Genomic DNA, 18873 nt, shown 5'->3' on the forward strand with positions numbered 1-18873 from the left:
TGACACGACCGCCTACTAGGATTTGTCAGACCCATTGTTGGAGTATAACGAATAATACTGGAGCTAAACTTACTTAGACTGCTGGCTAGCAAACCTTTCAATCAATTTCGCACACTGTATTCACGCGCAGGCAAGCGGATACACACGCACACACACACATGGGAGTACATGATGCTGTGTAATTGCTCAAGTGTAAGCTCCCGTTCGATCCAATGTCACCTCATGTGTCTTTTCTGTCCAGCAAAGTGAAGGACCCCCTCCTTACAACCCCTTACTAATGCAGTTGTGTCACGTGATATAGGTCTTCCTGGCGATCATGACAAGACAATGCGTTCGTTTTATCCACTTTAAATTACGGTAGTTGTGGAGTTATTCTCGCTAGTGGTAGGGCGAAAATCGAGTAGAAGAATCTCCCTCGTCTAACAGATGTAAGTATTTCATTTACAATGTATTCCAGCATAGCTGTGTGTGATTGTGGTTAAGTCCTCCATGGTTGGCTTCGGTCGATGAGCAGGTGTTAAAAGATGGGTTCCATCGTGTATGAGGTATACAGGATCAAGAGGATTATCACCTTCATTCGCACCGTCTTTCAAATGACCGTTCACCTGACTCTGGTCTACATGATACCACATATTACCCCACCAACAACACGCCTGACGACGTTTATTCGTTAAAAACAGGTCTCGCAGCGCAAACCAAGCATAGCGTCACATTCCAGGTAGAGGGCCTACACGTGTGGGTATGTCGGTCAACAATACCGTGTGTTCGTGTAACTTGTTCGCCTGAACAGATTTGTATGCGGAATCATAATTTACATGTGACCCAGTGAAATTTCTGTCATGCAAAGAAGATGGCGTGCAAAGGGAACTGTGTAAAAAATTACGGACCTATTACACTCTTGAGCTGTAGTTAATCTATTTCACACAATCAGCTCCCACTAGACGGTTGATCGCATTGTTTAGAATTTATCATCCTTCCAAAGTTCCAAAAACTGGATAATTGAAACCTGTTTTTCGCTTTTATTGATTTCCTTGGAAACCTTCAAAAATTAATGTTTCAAATGGTGGAAAAGGGTTATATCGAACAGCAAAGTTATTCATAGCATGTACCGAAAGGTTAAACCTTGTGATCAGGTAATGGCGTGATTACCAACTGTGTACGCCAGGGTAGGGTTTTACCTGACGCATGATTCATAGTATCAATAGTGTGAGTCACCATGACTCACAGGCCATAGTGTCATAGCGATGATTAAATATTTTTTTCTTAAATATATAACAAATTTGAGATGAATCCCGACTTGTAACGCTTCAGAGTGCAATATATCTAGACAAGGCCGGACGCTTCTGTGTACCCCACCGCCTGCTTTGCCGATCGCTACGCTACCATCGCATGGGATCGATAAAACTTTATCAAAACATAGTCATGGGTGACTGGCCTATCGATCACCGCTCATAACACCTACCAGTTCTTTATTGTTATTTCTACAAGCCGACTGAAATGCGATTTTGACCCTCAACTAAACGATCTTGACACAAATGGCGGATGATAGCATGGACGATTAGATGGGTGTGGTCAAAGCAAGCCCTCTCATTGGTATACTCTTGCTGTCGTCCGTCCGTACAATGTTGTTTATAAACAAATGGACAAACGGACAATACAGTTATTGTAACCAAGTGTTATTATCACAGAGCATGGGTTATGAATCTCTGTGAAGCTGACGTGTAAAAGCATGTTTCAGTTGGCATGTCATTCAGCTTTGTATATGCGCAGAAGAGTGCCTACAAATTTTTGCCGTCACATTATCACTGGCATACAATTTCTTTCAGACTCAACAAAACTGAGCTCCAGACATGGCAGAGAAAGGTGAGATAAACTGGTAGCGGAGGTTATCCATCTTATAAATCAACAGCCGCTCACAGTGTCGTTTGCCGGGCTGTGATCGAAAAGAAAAGAATGTAAAAAGAAAGATCGTGTCTACTGCACTACCCTAATATTCTTTTAGAAAATATTACAGGATTAATCCTTTCATTTCAAAAGAAATTCTTTCAAGTTTGAACAAACTTTGCTTAAACAATTTAGGGAACTTCAGGAAAGCAATTCTAAAAATCGTGGACATCAGTAAGGCGGGGAAGTAAACTTAGAATGGTCAATTTGATAAGTAATTTGGCTCTAGTTTTTGAACCAATGAAGTTCACAAAGATTTTCATCGAAATTGTTTTGGCTTTAAGAACATAACCTGTGTGCACATTTTGAAACAGCGGAATGACACAATATCTGTTATATTACTTCCAACACCAAACCTACTGGAATATCATTGTCTGTGCTTATCTTGATAACACGTTGTTTCTGTCAGGTACGTCTGTCCACGTGACTGGTAACCAAGGGAACGCCCACAATGTGTATGCCATCGGAATCCACCAAGGAACGCTAAATGGTAAACGTTCATATACTTTTATACCTCTAGTTATTCGCTCTACGCAGGTAGCAAAAAAACAAAAACGATAAGTCCCGGTGGTCCTTAGTGTGGTGATCTACCTTCAGGTGTCGGCGATCTATTGTCAATTCATATTGTCCTGTCCAAATTATGTTATTAGTTATAATACCCATGAAGGTCTCGGGGTAGAATAGGCCTTCAGCAACCCATGCTTGCCATAAAAGGCGACTATGCTTGTCGTAAGAGGCGACTAACGGGATCGGGTGGTCAGACTCGCTGACTTGGTTGACACATGGCATCGGTTCCCAGTTGCGCAGATCGATGCTCATGTTGTTGGTCACTGGATTGTCTGGTCCAGACTCGATTATTTACAGACCACCGCCATATAGCTGGAATACTGCTGAGTGCGGCGTAAAACTAAACTCACTCACTCACTATTAGTTTTAACTTTCGATACTAGTTTTAGCTGAAATTGTGACATTCTAGTCGTCTTACTGTCCTACGACGACAGATATATACATATCTTATATTTCAATGTCATGACATGGTTGAAGTATTGCCGATAAGATGTTAAATCTCAACTCAATCTATCAATTTATCTAACTATTCAATCTATCCGAGTAAAATCAGTTACTCGTTTTAGTTGTAATTGTGATATTTTAGCTGTTTTACTGTTCTACGACGACAGGGGTGTGTATATATCTTCAATTTCAATGTCAATTATGTTCTCGTCATGACATGGCAGGCCCTACACAATATGTCTATGGTATACATACAACACGCTCTTGTTTGTTTTATAGGCATGGGTCTAATCACACGTAAAGAGAATTAGTAGAAACTGTGACTTCTCATGATTCATAAAGTCCACAAATCCTTAATTTTTGTACGTTTTTTCTCTCTAAAATGCCATTATTTACTCAACAGATTGAAACAAATGTTTTCGTTCTTAGCGTGGGTCAGCGCGCCTGAATACACCCGTCGTTGTGCATATGCACGTGGGTTTAAAAATCCCGTGCATTTCGTGGCTATAGCGGGCGACACGGTTGAACTAACCAAGGGGGTAAAAGTTATTATTCATAAATTCCTTCCACTATCGGGAAGACATTTATAGATGGGTGCACTGTTTTGTTTCAGTTTGGGTGTCGTAAATATTAAGAAATGATTCTTTTGACTTTTCGTTTATTTTATACATGGGAAATATGAACTGCCTCATTCCAACTGACATTTTTTTATTTTATTTTTCAGTAAGCAACTCCGCGGAGGAAGAAAGACTATGTCATTTAAAAGGTAAAACTGGTGTGAGTTAAAGGGGCACTAATGCGGAGCGAATTATGCTTCTCGCCAACGGTCTAATTACGAAACCAAGTTACAAACTGGTCAGCACCCGCTCCCTCGACCTTGACGGACAAAGGGACTGGGACCCGTGGTATTCCTTATGTCATTGTTAAAAAATATCCCAGCAGTGTAGTTTTTTTTGCCTGGGCGGTATAGTGACTGACCCAATTTGATCCTATTTCTGTGTTTTTTACCTCGACATTTAATCCTATCTTGGGAAAATATGATGTCTACATACACGTAGCAAGCCATTTGTTTCATGTTAGTCCGAAAGATGGCAAAGCTTTATATTGAGATAGTTTTGAGTATTGGCCCAGCTGTGACAGCAAATGTCATACGTAAATTTTGTTAGCTATGGTAGCTACCCTGGTTCATTATCTGTGATAATAAAAACACACAGTTGATTTATTTGCATTCTTAAAGTAAAAACAACGACTTTGCCATTGGTAGAGAAATCTGAACATTTTCTTCCGTAAAATAACTGATTACACCTATTTACCCAAGTACACAGCAAATGCCTGTATGTATTTCTTATATAATGTATTTCTAATGTAACAGTTTCGGCCCGTAAGTATTTTCAGACTGCATGCGACACAGAGATTACATCTTCCTTGCTGTAACTCTAGTTTAATGGTATAAACCTACACGTGTTATTTGTCATCATTCACTTGATGGTCAGTTAATGAATTTATAACAGGTTTAATTAGTGGTGACACCATTCAGATTTCTCGACAAAGGTTCCCATTTGGCATTTCTCCTGTATGAGGTAAATACTCAACTTTATTAAGTAAGGTCTGATGTGGCAAATGTATTACATGTTATGTAATATGTGCATGTAAGGGTTTATGATAAACAAAAACAGACATCGAGCAAAGCATTAACCAATAACACACTGATTGATTGTGTGTAGATGTACTAATCTATATTGACTACACACCGTTGTGAAAGACCCGAAACGATGTGTCACTTTTTTCCAAATTAGAGTGTTGTAAGACACACGACATAGAGCAGGATTATTTACAAGGTGCAGGTGAATGGAATATCGTTCTTTTATGTGGGCATTGATGGATACATTCCCGAACAAGGTAGTAGGCTGACATTGTTGCTATAATATTAGTCTGTTTTAAATTCATTCTTTGCGTTTTGTTTTAATTTATTTGTTGTAACATTCAGTAGAATCTGTATGACAGAAAACACACTAGATCGCGTATAGGGAGTGTGTGAAATACGATCCGCATTGACAGTCTATACAATGTTTAAATGTTACAGTCATTTTAGATATTTACTAACTATAAGCAGAGAGTGTGTTCTTTTATTAATTTTCGAAATCATACAAATATGACAATAAACTAATTAGGGTTATGAGACAAAATATAAAGACGTACATTGGCTTCGGTTTTTTCCGTCCGAATAGCTTTTTACCATTTCTACAACTGGCAGATGATTAACCTTCAAAGTGTTTCATCTGTTTTCATAATGCATTTGTAATGAAGAAAAAATGACTTCACCTCAGTTGATCTGTCTATAATTAAACTCTCAGTTGCGCATACGGGCTGCGCAGCAGAGGTCACGAACCAGTCACGAATTCTGGGATATCATCCGGGTACTCACGGGAGAAAAACAATAACAAAAGGAACAACCAGTCCACGGAAATTGCTCCATTTGCCGACAATACATATATGCATTAGTCCATAATAATTACAAAAGTTCAGTTGTATTTATGTATAGCCTCTTAACATCACAGCATTTTTTTACATTAAAACACCACCAAATATGATTTAAAAGCAGATGATCGGTTACTCTTTATGATACAAATTTGTTTCTGTAATGAAACAAATAATCAACTACATGATTTTTTGACAACTACATGATTTTTTGACAATATATCTGGGAACATAGAAGTTAATGGCGAGCATAGATAGACCGTCTTGTCTTTTAGATACCTTGAAAAACGACGTAAACATTCATTCAGTTTGTACACTTGTCACAGGTGTCATGTTATCTCATTAAAGACCTTATATATTTCCAGACCAAACAAGGAAAGACATTGATATCTGGAACAGAGGAATGGTAAGAGTGTCTGCCATTGAAACCGTCATAGAGAAGCTTCAAACAAGACACAGATGGGTTACTGTCACCGGAAATGCTGGCGATGGGAAGACAACTCTTGCCTATATGGTGCTGAAGTGTCTGCAGGATGACGGGAAGGAAGTGTTCAAGGTCGATAGTCCTGAGGACTACTTTGTAGTCTTGAGGAAGGCTCCCCACAGTGTTGTTTTGATGAATGATGCTTTGGGCGCTTTTGATTTTGACCAAAGAGCTTTTAGTACTTGGTTTCCCGTTTTTCAAATAATTTTAGAAAACCAGATCAAGGAAACTGAACACAAAAATGGACCAAGTATAATATTTGTGAGTAGGCTCAATGTTTTCGAAACTGCAAGAAATCAACTTGGAAAATACGGCGACGTTGTTTTGGGAGAGAATTCAATAGTCACTCCAGATAAACTGAACACAGATAGGGAGAAACTTGACATCTTAAACTTTCACCTTTCAAGACATGGTATAAGTGACATTCCGGAAAGTACCAAGATGAAACTATATAATCGGAGTCCTCATGGATTTCCCCATTGTTGTGAGATGTACGTTGAACTGAGAGCTAGTGGACACGAAATTGATATTGTCAATTTCTTCTCTTCCCCTCTCAAATTCCTCAATTACACAACACGTGTTTTGATTGATAAACAGAAATGTTATGATCATTTTAAACTACTCCTGAAGGCTGGTGGTCAGTTGGATATTTCAAGCCTTACAGATACAACACTAAGAACAGAGATGCAAAGCACGGTTTCCAGCTTATTGGGCAGCTATCTTAAAATGAGTGGAAATGGTGTTGCATTCTCCCATCCATCCATCTATGAGAGTGTGGCAGTAGCAGTTGGAAACAAAGACCCTCTCTTTGCTGCACAAGAGTTTCCTATTTCAGTCATCATGCAAAAGTGTATGGTGCGTGTACCACAAGAAGGAGAAAATGAGATGTACATCTTCTTCAAAGAATCGTCATCAGCCATGAACGCACTTGTTCAGAGACTGGCTACAGAAATACGTCAGGGGAACTATACCGTGATACAACATGAGCTCTGCTGGGAACGGAAGTTCTGTGAGCAGCTGATAAAGAAAAGTGTCTCAAACACATTTTTTCCATTTGGCCAGGTAAGAAAAACGTCATATTCGTTTTCTCCAGTTGACGCACTGGCGTTAAGGGTAAATACCAAAGTAATACAGAGCATCAACATCCGAGGTCTTTCGTTCTTGTCCTTAGGTTTGTTTGTCGTTTATATTTTTAACTTTCAACAAAATATCAGCTATATGACGGCGGGATGTAAATCAAATGTCTGCTCATATTTATAACATCTGCCTTATTCCTTCTACAGGCATGGAATCGTATCAGTATCAACAAGAGAGACAGTACAGGGAGAACCCTGCTGCATGCAGCCGTTAGATGTTGTAACTACATCGCTGCTAAGATCCTGCTGGAAAATGGGGCCGATCCTAACGTTTCACCAAAGCAAGACATTTCACCTAAAAGTATCCTTGTCTGTGTTGTTGGAAGCATCTTCGAGCAAGACCCATATGCTCTTTTCAGATTTCTGGCTTACGGTGAGAGTGTTCTTCATGACGCATGCAGGCATCGAGATATACCCATTGATCTTCTTCGCCTGTTAATTGACTATGGAGCAAATGCAAATAAGGCTAATGAAGATGGGGAGACGGCATTGCACTATCTATGTCTGAGGGAAAACGAAGATGAGGGGGTATACCTAGGTGGATGGAGAGGGTTTTACAAAACTCTGAGAAATATCTTCTCAAAAGCCTTCCGAAGCCGAAGGCACACAAGCTCAGAAAAGGAACATACGGTCTTCACCGCAGACAGTTTGGAGACACTGATGGACCATTTGTGTGAGGAGAACGGTATGGATAAAGCGGAACTGGAAGCTACACGACGTCCTTCTGGGGAAAGGCAAGAGACGGAAGAGATGAAGGCCATCACCCTGTTGATACAACATGGGCTGGATGTTAACAAGGCCGATAAACATGGACAGACAGCCCTGCACGTACTGTGTCAGAGATCTCGTGTAGATGTCAGGACAGTTCATCTGTTGATCCAGAATGGAGCTGGTGTCAACACAGCGGACAGAGCTGGAAACACTCCTGTACACTACATCTGTCAGCGGAAGGCAGCAGATATTAGTACGTTGTATTTTCTGACAGAACGCAGGGTTGATGACACATTGCAAGATAGGTACGGGCGTACTGCCTTACAGTATTTGTGTGACAGACAGAACGTCAGACTGACCGAGAAATAGTTCTTTCGTGACACTGCTCAATTAGATTAATAGGGACAATTGTTGCATAATCTGTGCATGATGTATCTCGTGGAGCTGCCTTGCAGTATTTGTGTGAGAGACAGAGCGTCACACTGACCAAGAAATAGTTCTTTCGTGACACTGCTCAATAAGATTACTATGGACAATTGTTGCATAATCTGTGCATGAGAGACAGAGCGTCACACTGACCAAGAAATAGTTCTTTCGTGACACTGCTCAATAAGATTACTAGGGACAATTGTTGCATAAGCTGTGCATGATGTATCTCGTGGAGCTGCCTTGCAGTATTTGTGCGAGAGACAGAACGTCACACTGACCAAGAAATAGTTCTTTCGTGACACTGCTCAATTAGATTACTAGGGACGTGTGTTGCATAATCTGTGCATGATGTATCTCGTGGAGCTGCCTTGCAGTATTTGTGTGAGAGACAGAGCGTCACACTGACCAAGAAATAGTACTTGTTCTCTCGTGACATTGCTCCATAAGATTACCAGGGACGTGTGTTGCATAATCTGTGGATGGTGTATCTCGTGGAGCTGCCTTGCAGTATTTGTGTGAGAGACAGAGCGTCACACTGACCGAGAACCAAGAAATAGTACTAGTTCTCTCGTGACATAAGATTACCAGGGACGTGTGTTGCATAATCTGTGTATGATGTATCTCGTGGAGCTGCCTTGCAGTATTTGTGTGAGAGACAGAGCGTCACACTGACCAAGAAATAGTTCTCTCGTGACACTGCTCAATAAGATTACTATGGACAATTGTTGCATAATCTGTGCATGATGTATCTCGTGGAGCTGCCTTGCAGTATTTGTGCGAGAGACAGAGCGTCACACTGACCAAGAAATAGTTCTTTCGTGACACTGCTCAATAAGATTACTAGGGACAATTGTTGCATAAGCTGTGCATGATGTATCTCGTGGAGCTGCCTTGCAGTATTTGTGCGAGAGACAGAACGTCACACTGACCAAGAAATAGTTCCTTCGTGACACTGCTCAATTAGATTACTAGGGACAATTGTTGAATAATCTGTGCATGATGTATCTCGTGGAGCTGCCTTGCAGTATTTGTGTGAGAGACAGAGCGTCACACTGACCAAGAAATAGTACTTGTTCTCTCGTGACATTGCTCCATAAGATTACCAGGGACATGTGTTGCATAATCTGTGGATGGTGTATCTCGTGGAGCTGCCTTGCAGTATTTGTGTGAGAGACAGAGCGTCACACTGACCGAGAACCAAGAAATAGTACTAGTTCTCTCGTGACATTGCTCAATAAGATTACCAGGGACGTGTGTTGCATAATCTGTGGATGGTGTATCTCGTGGAGCTGCAGTCTGTGCCCATCCTGCTGGTGATCTTGTTTCAGACATTTGCATGTTTATTACAGTGGGGAGCGGTTGGGTAGTCTAGTGGTTAAAACATTGACTCGTCACGCCGAAGACCCAAGTTCGAATTCCCAAATGGGTGCAGTGTGTGAAACTCATTTCTGGTGTTCCTCGACGTGGTGACCAAACTAAACTCGGTTAATCAGTTATTACAATGTTTGCTTATTTCCTGTAGTTTTAGGAAAATATTCATGTGCATGAGGTTTGCAGTTGGTTCCCGCAAGTTTGTGCACTAATCAGCCGTCGATGTAACCATCTATATATACATAACACATCGTGAGTGTTTTACGTGAGTGTAAACTTTTGATGGGAAGTATATATTTACCGTCCTCGGCTTGTGGTGCAGATGAATCAATATGTTGAATACTTTTTGTGAAGTCTGATGTCGACTTATCTTTTTCAAGCATTCTCAGGCACCAAGAACACAACCACGCTCACCCCAAAATGGAATCTCCAAAAATGGTTCTAAGTACCTACTTCACCAATGTAATATATGGCATACATTGTAGGTGTTGACATCAACCGTCCACATACTACCTTCTCTATATGATCGCTTCAAATTATTTTTTTTTTTGTTTCTGACTTTTAATCCAAATACATATAATAAATATTGTTTTCAGGGAAGTGAGAATGTTTCAGGAGGATTAGATAACGTTTTAAAATATGTACCAGTTTTGACGTAGCTAATGTTTTTCATCACGGTTATTTTCCAGATCAGAGTCAAGTGTCCTTTCTTCCATTGTCAAAGCAGTGTATTATAAATTCATGATATGCATCGATTTTCGAGAGAAATCGGAAGTTGTCATGCACAACGTATCTTACCTTACGTTGTCATCCACAAAGTATTTTATCTTAAGGTGCCATGAACAAAGTATCTTACCATAAGATGTCACCCACAAAGTGTCTTACCCTATGTTTTCACCCACAAAGCGTCTTACCCGAAGTTGTCACCCACAAATTATCTCACTTTGAGCTGTCACCCACAAAGTGACTTACCCTAAGTTGTCACTCACAAAGTGTCTTACAGTATGTTGTCACCCACAAAGTGTCTTACCCAGAGCTGTCACACACAAAGTGTCTTACCTTAAGTTGTCACCCACCAAGTATCTTACCCTAACTGTCACCCACAAAGTGACTTACCCTAAGTTGTCACTCACAAAGTGTCTTACAGTATGTTGTCACCCACAAAGTGTCTTACCCAGAGCTGTCACACACAAAGTGTCTTACCTTAAGTTGTCACCCACCAAGTATCTTACCCTAACTGCCACCCACAAAGTGTCTTACGATAAGTGGTCACCCACAAACCATCTTACCTTAAGTTGTCTTCCACAAATTATCTTACCTCACGTTGTGACCTACATTTGTCGCCAATAGTTTCTGAAACATTGCTGATTCAGTGTTAAACTATATTTACTCACTCACTGGCAAAGGATCTTAGCCATCTTATTAATATTCATAAAGTAATTTGTCATCCATAAAGTGGTTTATGTTTCTGTTTATTCATAACTAAGTTGCATTTTATGAATTAATTCACTTTTCTTAATACATGTATTTATCAACTACGTTGTCATCCATGAAGTGCCTTACGTTTCTTATTATTCATGAACTAAGTGTACACTTGAATGAATTGGGACATTCTGAGTGAGTGAGTGAGTGAGTTTAGTTTTACGCCGCACTCAGCAGTATTCCAGCTATATGGCGGCGGTCTGTAAATAATCGAGTCTGGACCAGACAACCCGGTGATCAACAACATGAGCATCGATCTGCGCAATTAGGAACCGATGACATGTGTCAACCAAGTCAGCGAGTCTGACCACCCGATCCCGTTAGTCGCCTCTTACGACAAGCATAGTCACCTTTTATGGCAAGCATGGGTTGCTGAAGGCCTATTCTACCCCGGGACCTTCACGGGTCGGGGACATTCTGGGGATAAAGACGTCTTAAGTGAGTTCTTTAAAGCCAGAAATATCTACCGAATCACATGTAGAAAGGGAAGGGGGAACTGATGAACATGTTAGCGTACTACTGAATATTGCAGAGTTCATCACAGACACGACCCGTGAAGATCCGGGGTAGAATAGGCCTCCAGCAGCCTATGCTTGCCATAAAAGGCGACTAAGCTTGTCGTAAGAGGCGACTAACGGGATCGGGTGGTTGGGCTCACTGACTTGGTTGGCACATGTCATCGGCTCCCAATTACGCAGATCGATGCTCATGTTGTTGGTCACTGGATTGTCTGGTCCAGATTCAATCATTTACAGACCGCCACCATATAGCTGGAATATTGCTGAGTGCGGTGGGGTGTGTGTGGGGGTGGTGTGGTGGTGGTGGTGGTGTGGTGTGGTGTGGTGTGGTGTGGTGTGGTGTGGTGGGGTGGGTGGGATTTCCCGACCCCGATGGTTTTACATTGTCTACCAAAACCGAGAAGTGTTTCCTCTAACATATATACCGTCAATGATGGGTAATTACAATGTAGATGATCATTTAATGAAGCTACATAACAATAACTGAAGCGCGCCTAAAATCAATTTAATGACAGTAACTATGAGTAGATAATTTAACCCCACCACCTTCGTCGGCCTCGTGGCCGTGCGGTAGAGCGTGTACTAGTGCACATAGAGAACTGAGGTTCCTCTCCCGCTTTGGAAAACCTTCGTATTGTGGTTTTAATCTTGAATGATATTTTTCAATTGAATTCAAACACTCATGCATCGTTTAAATGTTGATGTTCATATAAAGTTAGGAAAAGTAAACCCTGGGAAGCGGCCTTACCAACGAAGAGTAAAAGCTATCCCTCAAATGCAGTTACTTTGGGAAAACAAGAGATGACCTAATATATAGTGAGAAGAACACTTTATGTTTATAAGTACGAAATTAATTGTTCTCATCACGGTATGGCTGAAATATTGCCGATGTGACGATAAATTTTAACTCGCTCACATCATCTGGGCTTGTAAGTATGTGTAATTTTCCGGACCCAAAAGTTTGAGACTCATTGCATTCAAACATTACCAATGAAAACAGGTAAGACACGTGTGCACTGACGGATACCTTATAATGTATGTTTATTTACCTGATCTGCATCGCTGTGTGTCCTGGGCCAAGATAGAAATACGACAGTTTTATTCAGAATCACCTCTTGTTTGTACTTCAGAAAACTTGGTATAATTGTTTCAAAACAATTTATGATAGGCCCTTTGTCATGAGTGAGTTTTAACAATATTTCAGACATATTTCTCCTTTGAAAATTTCAAGGTATGTTACCGATAGAGATGAGGATACAAATAATATGACCTATTATGTATGAATTCTAACCAGGACGGTAGTGTGGAATAGTAGTTAAAACGTTTGCTTATCACGCCGAAGAACAAGGTTCGATTTCTGACCTGCAGCTGGGTACAATGTTGAAGCCCTTTCTGGCGTTCCCTGAAGTAATACTGCCTTAAAAAATCTAAAGTCCACTAATGAGTTCGTTCAGTCAGTCAGGTGTTTGAGCTCACCGCTCAACACATACATTTGAATCCCAGTTTCATAAAAAACGTAAACGCTTGTAGATGTCAAATGTTGATAATGGCTGATCTTCAACAATAAAATTCGCTACTGCAAACATAAACGTCTGGATGATGTTGCCTACGACTGCAGCGTGTCAGAGTTGGAGCATGTGAATTCGGGAAACCCCGCATTAGTTATCTTGCTGGATCCCTCAAGCTGGCGTCTTTCATCACTGGTTTGGGTTTTGTTAATCTCTCCTTTAGGAAAGGGATTTTTCACGCACAATGTCTCACACACAACGGACGTACAAGTTTCAAGGGTAGCTGATTATTTCAGATCATCAGTACGGTGGCACACGGTGGCACACGGTCCTAGTGCAGCTGATCATTTCAGACACACGGAGCGGAGGTACAAGTTCCTGGTGTAGCGTATTATTTCAGAGATATATCACAGGGGTACATGGTCCTAGTACACCTGATTGTTTTAGGCATACAGAACAGTGGCAGGCGGTCCTAGTGTAGCTGATTATTTCAGACATACAGAACGGATGTACACGCTCCAAGTACACCTCATTATTTCATACAGAACGGATGTACACGCTCCAAATACACCTCATTATTTCATACAGAACGGATGTACACGCTCCAAGTACACCTCATTATTTCATACAGAACGCAGGTGCACGCTCCTAGTGCAGCTGATGTTTTTAGATCTACAGAACGGAGGCACATGAATTAAGTCTAAATGGTTATTTCAGACCTACAGAATGAAGGTACATGGTCCAAGTAAATGTATATGCACTTTATTTGAATACAGATCTGCATACATATAAATACTACACTGCAAAATACAACTCAAAATTGTTATTTCAAATATGCAAACTCTAAATTCGTAATTTCTTGTTCATTCACATAAACTCCTCTAATAAAGAACATCATGGTCACATCTAAAACAACAATAAACTTAGCATCAATGTAATCTCATTTCACGTCTTTAAACTTTATTTTTCATTGCTTAGTAAAATACTTTTAAAACTGTCAGCTGGTGACCACTGATTGTTCCCAACATTAAAAATTTGTTAGTGAAATTTCTGCCAAATGATTTGTAAAGCAAGTAATGAACGTAGCACCTAAACATGTAAAAACATAGCCTTCTAGTTCATTGACTAGATCTGAATACATCAGACAGGATATAGAACAACATATACATCAAATACATTGAATATAAATAGTGTTCACTTGGTGAAAAATGTGACTTATATGAATGTTGTGCCAAAAAGTCCTTTCTGGAAAAGTCAAGGATAAACACAGGTTCACAACTTAGCGGCAACGGAATGATACTCATTGTGTTACTGTGCCAGAATGGAGGACTGAGTGAGTTGGGCTTAATGCCATTTTTAGCAATATTACAGCAAAATGGTGATGGACACCAGAAATTGGGAATTGAACCTGGTGTTCGGCATGACAAGTGAGCATTTCGCCCATTAGGCTACCCCATCATCATGCCAGCAGTGAGAGTAACAAGTTGTGGCACAGATCTTCAATAACATGAAGCAAAAGGCTACCCCATCATCATGCCAGTGGAGAGAGTAACAAGTTGTGGCACAGATCTTCAATAACATGAAGCAAAATATCTCCTATCAGGAACTACAGACTAGGAGACTGATCACTTGGGTAACAGGCTCCAGGAAACTAGTTGTGCCTCTGGAATTACAAAATCAGTATGAAAATTGTAGTAGTGTGTTGGATCCAATGATAACTGTACGAAGACATACATCGGATGCAGACTTATGAATCCAGCGATGACTGCATTCAGACACGTGTTAGATCCACTGATGACCATTCAGACACATCTGATGGATCCACCAATGACTGTATACAGACACATCTGATGGATCCACCAATGACTGAATTCAGACACATCTAATGGATCCTTTGATTACTGCATGCAGACACTCTGACAGATCCTTTCATTACTGTATACAGACACATCTGATGGATCCACCGATGACCATTCAGTCATCTAACAGATCAACCAATGACTATGCAGACACATCTAATGGATCACCAATGACCATTTAGACATTTGATAGATCCATCGATGACTATGCAGACACATCTGATGGATCCACCTATGACTGTATTCAGACACATCTGTTAGATCCATCGATGACTGATGGATGCATCCAACATGCACCTTATGTCACCTTCTAGATCCATCATAAGAAGGGTATGCAGGGTCTGGCCAGCAACACAATGGGTTATGAGTTAAACTCGCACAATGATAATCTCACCTTACATGAAAGAAACATAATTTTTGACAGGCTAAGCTGATATGGCAAAAATGAGAAAAAAAACCCACCTGAAAACAGCACCAAAACACTATATTATTCCTAGTGCCAGGTAAGCTGACAATTAAACATCATGCACATCCTCAAATAATAATGCTAACAAAAAGAATATCATCACTTGCATAGTATATATAAACCGTTATATGTCAACACAGTTATAATACAAACTTCAAGCTGCATACATTAATTCTCAAGCTAAAGAAACACAACAATCATGGAAAATGATCTCAAAACTTAAAATCATTTTAAACAGATTCATTTTCAAATTATTATTTAAACATAATCTGATTTGGACCAGATATGCAAATTTCATAAACACAATATTTTATCTTTTGATTGAAATATACATTTGAATCAATAACACTTTTGAGTGTCAAAATTGTCTGACAAATCAACAAAATATTAAAATAAAGTAGAGAACAGAAAAAGTTGTGAAAATGAATATTTTGTGGGATGTTATTAGCAGTGTAAACTAAGAACAATTTCAGGACAATCACGATCCCATACCCTTCTGTTCAGTACAGTTAGAAAAGAACGAAACACATACTTATTAACAATTGATAAGTTCAAACTCAGGAGACTTGAACCAAATTCAATTTAACATATTCAACAGATTCCAAACATTTAAGAACGTAATTACATCAACAAGAAGCCAGTGGTGTAAATGGAAGCACATCAAGGAATCACATGTGAACTTTGGCCATCTTGAACCACAGAAATAGTCTCTGAACTACAAGCAATGAGAGCTGGCTAAAATGACTGAAAATCAGAAATATGATAGACAGCAAAAATTATTAATATGGAAATTTTGCCATTAATAACACTGTCCATAATCTTTTGTGATAAATTAAAGTTTGGGCTTAAAGTTACCTCTTCAATATTTATCGATAATTGATCAGTGCCTAGTTAACTGTTATCAATCTCTGTGATCATTATCAGTAGCCAACACTCTCATACTTCGCTGCAGCTGAGGTAAGATTCTTAATCCCCAGACTCGGCCACAGACACATTCACTACATTGTACCATTAAAAACATATTTACATATTTCTAAAAGAATGACATAAAGAAAAACACAATTCCAGGGAAAGCATGATTGAGGAAAACTGTCTCTTAAGTACACTTGTATATAAACAACTGAAACATTTAAAAATCAACAACATAAATACTTGCTCATTTATTACAAATATTATTGCAGTCAGTCTTAGGTATACACAAGGTAAGTCAAACATGAAAAACCCTCACAAATCAATGACATTACCTGAATCTGTTCGGCTCAAACTGATCTCACTTTCCCTCTCTCCAGGACCAGGATGAGCATGTACTGACCTAACATCCCAAACTAACCTGAACCAGCCCTAACTCACCTGCGCCAACATTTACTGATCTGACCTCTTCCAGTCCAAACTGACCTGGGCCAACATTTATTGACCTGACCTGCTCTAACCTGAACTTACCTGTCCCTACCCAAACTGACCTGAACCAGCCCAAAATGACCTTTCCCAGTCCAAACTAAAGTTAACTAACCCAAACTGAATGAAACCTATCTCAACCAAAACTGACTTGACCGCAAAACTTTTCGAATGCTCAAACTGACCTCATCCGGCCCAAACCGACCTGATCGAACCTTAACTAACTTGAACCAGCTCAAACTGACTTCATCCAACCCAGTAAGAAATAACAGACCCTATCCATGACTTTTACCTGACCTATATCCAAGGTTGACTGTAAGCACAAACAACACATATCACCTGTCTGTCTGTATCACATAGTCCTAACAGAATCTTTGCCTTGGATTCTCCACAGTCATTCGATTACTAATCACTGCAAGCTTCTTCAACAGAACTATCTGAGCACTAAAACCCCCACTCTTTAACATTCTTGGAGGTCACTGCACTAAAATAGCCGTGTGCAACAGGACCCTGGCCCAGTACAGTCTGATGACTTCACAGCATTCAAAATAAGCCATTCCCAATAACATTCCTCACATGTTGCATACTCCTCATGGAGCTGAGACTGGATTAATTATTAGAGTCTGGTTGCTGAACATTACTTCATTGGAACAATAAGGGTTCATCTTCATAGATCTAAAGAGCAGATAATCTTACCAAGCCAAACTAATCACAGTCTCATAGACTAAGCCATATTTAATATTGCTCTGCTGAACAATATTCCAATTACACGTATTCTGTTTTCAGCAAACAAACCCTTGTGCAAATTTACCCTGGCCAAAAAAGCAGAACAGTGCATGTAATCACAATATATACATCCTGCTTAGGTTGTATACTTCCCATGGAACTGAGAAATAAAACTGTGTGCATGATTTTGAAATTCAGAATATCAAAATTGTGGACTACACTTCTGTCCATCTTCACAGAACACTAACACTATACAGATCATTATACAGGCATGATACAGAGCAAAATACGGAGCATTACACAGAGCAATATACAGAACATTTTACATGCATTATCAAAGCATTATAAAAGCATTACTAAGGACATTATCCAGAGATCTCCACAGGTATTCTGTGGGATCATTCTTGATTTTCAAGGAACAAATGCACAAATTATTTTCAGGTATCACATCTCCATTCTTTGATGACAAATAACAAAGACCCTATCTGTACCAGACTTTATTTAGCATGTTCTCTCAGTTCAGAAGAGGCTTCTTATCTGGTTGTTGACTGATAGGTGGATAATCAGATGGAGATCATCTCTTCCACCAGGAATCAACAATTGTGTTTGTGTTTTTTTTTGTTTCCAGGACCAAAGTGAGAGAGTGTAGCGAGAGACAAAAATAGTGAATAGGGCTCCTACAATTCAGTTTGATTAATCTGCTGTTTTTACTTCTATGTCCAATTGAATCGAGGTTTGGGTGAAACGCTGGAGCTCCATTAGTGAAGCCAGGAATGAAGAAAGGAGGAAGTTATGGTGGTCGGTGTGTCCAAGTTTATTTATCGGGTTAGAATGGAGGTATAATACTCTGGATAATCAAGTTTATAAAGGAGGGAGTACCGCTGTATCCTAGCAACAGGAATACTTAGATTTTCCCAAGTATTTTTGAGAGAGAAATGTCATTTTCATATTATTTTCAAAACATTTTTCCCTATTGTTGACAAAATTGTAAACAATATTTTGAACAAGTCTGAAGTCTCTGTGGTGGACATTCTTGTTTTCAGCACTGTTGATATCATGTAATTTGTGTAGAATTTGTCCTGAAGAAGACTGAATACACTTTTCCTCAACCTTTCAATTCAGATTTCAGAAAGATACTTGTGCAAACATCCATATCAAGAAGATTGAATAAACTTCTCCTCAACCTTTCAATTCAGATTTCAGGAAAGATACTTGTGCCAACATCCATATCAAAATACAGACAGCATTGAAACAATTAAAGATGATGAAAAAGATAAGGCAATCCATTCTGCAGGTCATCTTGCTAATCCAACATAGATGTATCCAAAATATCATAAATAGTTATTTTTCAGGAA

The 18873-nt window shown here is 39.6% G+C and overlaps 1 protein-coding gene across 2 annotated transcripts; it reads left to right on the forward strand.

The window, feature by feature from the left end:
• Nucleotides 1-313: 313 nt before the first annotated feature.
• On the forward strand, nucleotides 314-11019 carry LOC137260227 (uncharacterized). Of its 2 annotated transcripts, XM_067797922.1 has the most exons (6): nucleotides 314-428; nucleotides 1827-1863; nucleotides 2354-2434; nucleotides 3680-3721; nucleotides 5799-6979; nucleotides 7201-11019. In XM_067797922.1, the coding sequence occupies exons 2-6, from the start codon at nucleotides 1851-1853 to the stop codon at nucleotides 8131-8133; spliced, it is 2250 nt and encodes a 749-aa protein (XP_067654023.1). In that variant the 5' UTR covers nucleotides 314-428; nucleotides 1827-1850; the 3' UTR covers nucleotides 8134-11019. The 2 variants fall into 2 exon arrangements, with proteins under 2 accessions (XP_067654023.1, XP_067654024.1); XM_067797923.1 differs by lacking the exons at nucleotides 314-428; nucleotides 1827-1863; nucleotides 2354-2434 and adding an exon at nucleotides 3450-3494.
• The last annotated feature ends 7854 nt before the right edge of the window (nucleotides 11020-18873 follow it).

The sequence above is a fragment of the Haliotis asinina genome, chromosome 13, assembly GCF_037392515.1.
Source record: "Haliotis asinina isolate JCU_RB_2024 chromosome 13, JCU_Hal_asi_v2, whole genome shotgun sequence".
Taxonomy (NCBI): Eukaryota; Metazoa; Mollusca; class Gastropoda; order Lepetellida; family Haliotidae; genus Haliotis; species Haliotis asinina.

Excerpts from the sequence above, each read along its gene's own strand:
- LOC137260227 (XM_067797922.1), top strand. Across the intron at positions 2,435-3,679 it reads CCACCAAGGAACGCTAAATG|TAAGCAACTCCGCGGAGGAA; the intron begins GTAAACGTTCAT and ends TTTATTTTTCAG. Across the intron at positions 3,722-5,798 it reads AAGACTATGTCATTTAAAAG|ACCAAACAAGGAAAGACATT; the intron begins GTAAAACTGGTG and ends ATATATTTCCAG.